At 49.9% G+C, this 4,618-nt stretch overlaps 1 protein-coding gene across 1 annotated transcript; it reads right to left on the reverse strand.

Annotated features, from left to right (window-relative positions):
* Positions 1–1,474: 1,474 nt before the first annotated feature.
* LOC119359521 (skin secretory protein xP2-like) lies at positions 1,475–2,617 on the reverse strand. The gene is made up of 3 exons (XM_037625680.1): positions 2,372–2,617; positions 1,892–2,257; positions 1,475–1,733 (listed from the first exon to the last, which is right to left on the reverse strand). The coding sequence occupies exons 1-3, from the start codon at positions 2,477–2,479 to the stop codon at positions 1,656–1,658; spliced, it is 552 nt and encodes a 183-aa protein (XP_037481577.1). The 5' UTR covers positions 2,480–2,617; the 3' UTR covers positions 1,475–1,655.
* Between the last annotated feature and the right edge of the window lie 2,001 nt (positions 2,618–4,618).

Raw genomic sequence — 4,618 nt, forward strand, 5'->3', positions numbered from 1 at the left:
CGCGGGTCGGTGCAGCAGAGGGAAGCACCATGGAGCGGCGGCAAGGACCGCGTGCCACGCTCGCTACGGCCCGATGGGGCGATGCAGTGGCAGCGCAAGGGTCGGTGAGCCCCGAAGACGACCTGAAACGGACGACCTCAGGGCGACGTTGGACCGCGGGCCGCGGCACTACGGTCCAAAGGGCGACGTCGCGATTGCGCGCAAGTCGGTGCAGCAGTAGGAAGAACCATGTGACAGCGACGCTATGGTCCGAAAAGACGACGCAGCTGCACTCTGTTGCTCGATCGAAGGGGTGTGTTGTACTCTCGAAGTCGATCTTCATTAGATCCTACGAAGCTGGCAGGAAGGCAAATCAAGGCTGGAATAGGTATGTGAGCACAAACACCCGCATGAGACGCAAACGCGATCACTGATCAGCCAAGACACCATATGTGGTGCATCGGCTTGACCTGGTGGCCCAACGCGAGCGGCCGCCCGCGTCGACGCGCGTGCAGCCATCCACGTCCGCGTCTGGCGCGTGTGTGGCCTGAGTTCGGGACACTCGCCGCCGGACAACGGCCAGCGAACCGTACGAGTGGCCGCCACACCAGCGCAGGAACACGTCTTCAGCGTGGGGCGGGTGCGGCAACTAATCCAGCTAGATGCAGGCCTGCGCGAAGACCAGGCGGATGACGACGTGCAAATGTAGTCGATGCCGATGTAGAAGTAGAGGCACGAGAAGAGTCAACAGGCGATGGGCGACATAAACCAATCATAAATCGAAAAATCAAAAAAAAAAATACCGATCAAAACAATCGATGTGAGAGAATAATCCGGGTCAAAGGACCAAAAAAGAAACGCCGATCAAAACAAGAGAAAAATCCGGGTCAAACGACCTGAAAAAAGACTCTCTACGGCAGCCGATCAACACGATCGGCGGACGAATCCTAGGTATGGACGGCGCAGCCCCCGGTGGCGATCATGGAGATCAACCGCCCCAGGGGCTGCGCGGTGCTGAAGCGGCGGCGGCTGGGGTTTGGATCGAGATTAGGCTGATACCATGTTAGAAGGAAGAGAGAGAGATTGATGAAATAGTTCATTGTATTGCTTGAGCCCCGTAGACATATATATATATATAGGAGTACATGGTCATCTTGAAGTACAAGGCAAGGTAGAATAAATCTTATGCTATCCTATGTTTTCTACATAATCATTATACTCAACAGTTTCCTTCTTTGTTATTAAAATACATTGCTAGTCCTTTTCATCAGTTCAGATTTTTGGAAAAACTTGGCTAGCACATCCTAAAAGATATGCAAGTATTGTGTGTTGATGAAAAATTAATTGTTAGATGCTGTCTATTTACACTCATTGGACATATTGACCCTGTCCCACTGTCGTGAACGTATCCTATCCGAATGATACAAATTTTCTCCGTAAGCAATGCTCCATGTAAGAATTGCAATGCATGAGACTTACTCGTACACAGGATACATGTGTGACAAGAGACAAGAAGCAGAGGTGATACTGTATACAGATGATTAGAGCATACAACAGCCTAGACGAAAGCACCGCGGTGTGCTGATTACAAGCGCAGATGCTGACAACTAATCACTCGATGCATCAGTCCTAAGAGAAAGGAACTACGTACTGCTCTACTACCCCAACAAGAAAGCTCAAAAGTACAGCACCATGAGGAGAGGAGCGACCAGCGGCACCGCGCTGGCCTGAAGCAGGGTGCCCATCCCCATGTCCTGTGAAAGCGCGGAACCAAAAGAAGTCAGAGCAAGGTGAACAAAGCTCAATCGATGCGGAGGCACGGGGAAAGCAAGCTTGAGCAAAGCTACGAGCTAAAGAAATCGAGAGCTTCAGGCATTAGTGGTGGCTGATTGGTAGTGGCGGTTACTCCTACCTGCCGTTGTTCTTGTCCAGGGGTGGGCATGGGCAGGACGGTGGCGGAGTCGGTGACGCCGGCGGGGAGCGGCACCGCGGGGTTGCTGCTGATGAAGGCGGTGCTCGCCCCGTCGCCCGACGCGGCAGGCGCGGGCGAGCCCGCATTGCCGTTGGCCGGCGCCCCAGGGCTCAGCCTGTCAGACGGCAGCTTCGGCATGTAGTCCTCCGAGCCGGGCACCGGCGTCGGCGTCGGCGTTGGCGTGGGCGCAGGCGCGGGCGCGGCGACAGCGACAGCGGTCGGTGCCGGCAGCGGGGAGTAATCTGGCACCGACGGCACCACGACGGACATGGGGACCTTCTCGTCGCCGTAGCCCTCGCCGAGCAGCTAGTTAATCGAACCACAAGAAGCAAGAAAATGTTAGAGCACGGAAACCGCCACCACCGACGAACACTACCAGTAGGCACTAGCAAAGCACTTGAAGCGAAGCCGTGAGCTCACCCGAGAAATGTACGCCCCGGCGCCGCGCGTGCCGTCGAGGAGCGCCTGCGACGGCTGCGCGAAGAAGGAGCAGAGCAGCAGAGCGGACGCAAGGGACGCGCGCTGCATCTTGCCCGTCGGCGTCGGCGGCGAGGCTCCCGTCTCTGTCTTCTCGCTTCCTATGCTGTCTGCTCGGAGGGTCCGGTCTGGTTTGGGTTTGGCTCGAGGCCATGACCTTGTAAGACGTGCGTGGTCCTTGGGTGGGGTCTATGCTCTCCCTAGCCTGCAGGTCAGTGCGGGGCGGTGCACGGTGAAAAGCGATGCAAAACTGCCAAAGGAAACACAACAGCGGTGGTGGTGGTGGTAGTCTGCTACTCCTGGTACGGGCTAGCAGCTAGTCGTGGTCGAAAGGCTGCGGTAAAGCGGCCACCTTTGGGGACTTTGGGTTGGGCGTGCGTGGTGACGGCGAGGCCACAAAGGACGTGCGGTCGGCCGCCGGTGATTACCAGCAGATTGCTCGCGCTAGGACGTGCATTCTTCCTCTGTGTGTCAGTGTGTGTGTGGGTCGGGAGACTCATCGCGAGCAGCACGATGGAATGGAGGAACGCGGTGTTGGTTCCGGGCGCGGAGTCCTGTCGAGCTTTTGGGCGGAGGCCGAGGTGCTTTTGGGCCCGATAATGGCAGCATCAAAGGCCGGCGCGGTTGCCGGTGCACGTGAGTTCCAATACTGCGCTGCGCGGTCCAAGCTTTGGAGTTGCTCGATCCATGCGGTCAAATCTCAGCCCGGCCGTTTCCTGGCTCCTCACTGTACACTTGTACAGAATACAGGGCTCCTCGGCTTACAAATAATTCAAGTGAGACTTGATATTTTCCCTCTTTCGATCAAATAGGTAGAGTACCAGGACGCGGATTAAATGAGCTCGACCTCATATGTGCTCAGGTGACAGTAAAATTCTAAAGAATTGAGATTTTTTTAGAATTTTTCCATGGCAAAAATTGATAAATGTTTAATTTGTTTGTAAAGTTTCATCATAGAATGATAGAAAAAAACATTTGTGAAAGTCGTGGCAAAACAGAAAACAAAGTCAGCACTCCAAAAAATAACTTTACTCCACGAATGTGATTTCATGATGAAAACGAGTATTGAAAACACTTGTCAAAGTTTATCATCAATTTTTTTCGAATGTCTTTTTTTTATTGTACTGTTCACTCGAGCTCCTATGAGTGGAAGAGAGACTCCGAGTAGCCTCCATGACGTGTTGCGTACTGAGTCACAACATATAAAGTCAGACTCGTTATATTGATATTAACAGCCTTTATACCGAAAATGCATAGGAGCTCTCGGGTGCTACGCCCCTTATATTCAAAAATAATTTAGTAATTCAAAAAAAGTCAAAAAATCCCGGAACTTTTTATGGAATCAAACATGACCAGGTATTGCACTCGTATAAAAATATTTAAATAGGAAATGACTTATATTGTATCCATGGTCAAAGATTTCCCAAAAAATGCTAGATACAAGTACTATTCATGCTATATTGTCGTCATAAATTTGGTTTTTTTGCCCTGAAGTCAACGAGAATTATTCCTTGGCCAAACATTTTATATGAGTACAATACCTAGTCATATTTGGTTCAAAAATATATCCAAGATTTGTTTTTGGCTTTTTTGAATTATTAAATTATTTTTAAATATAGAGGGGTGCAGCATCCAAGTGCTCCTAATCCGCTTCCCCTTTATACTATCTTTTTTCATCAACTCAATAGTCAAATCAACTGCAACCATCGAACACAACTACTCTACTGAAAATGAGGATGGAGTCCTAGTACATGGGAGGCCATTTTGGAAGCAACAAACATACATGAACGGATGCTTTACAGAACTTTACATATCTTTCCAACCAACTAATCTCCCCCCTTCCCCTGGAATTTTAGTGAGGTGGGGCACACCTCGTCCCCACGTCCAATCCTAAGCTTCACGTTATGTTGTGTTGTCCGTTGTTCTTGTAACAAATCCTCTTGTCTGTCTAGCATTTCTTTTTTGAAAGATGTCTACTAACCAACATTTAAAAATCACATTTATGATGATACGTGTTTGTCGTAATATATTACGTTTTCTATCATTTAAGTACATTCATGATGATTATATGACATAATCAAGATAATCATATGTGTGTTGTCGCAAATGTGTTTCATAACAACAATATTTTTTTCCTCATGTAAGTGTGGACTTCCATGACACAAAATGGTGTGCCATCAAAGTGTTTCG

Source organism: Triticum dicoccoides, chromosome 2A, assembly GCF_002162155.2.
Source record: "Triticum dicoccoides isolate Atlit2015 ecotype Zavitan chromosome 2A, WEW_v2.0, whole genome shotgun sequence".
Classification (NCBI taxonomy): Eukaryota; Viridiplantae; Streptophyta; class Magnoliopsida; order Poales; family Poaceae; genus Triticum; species Triticum dicoccoides.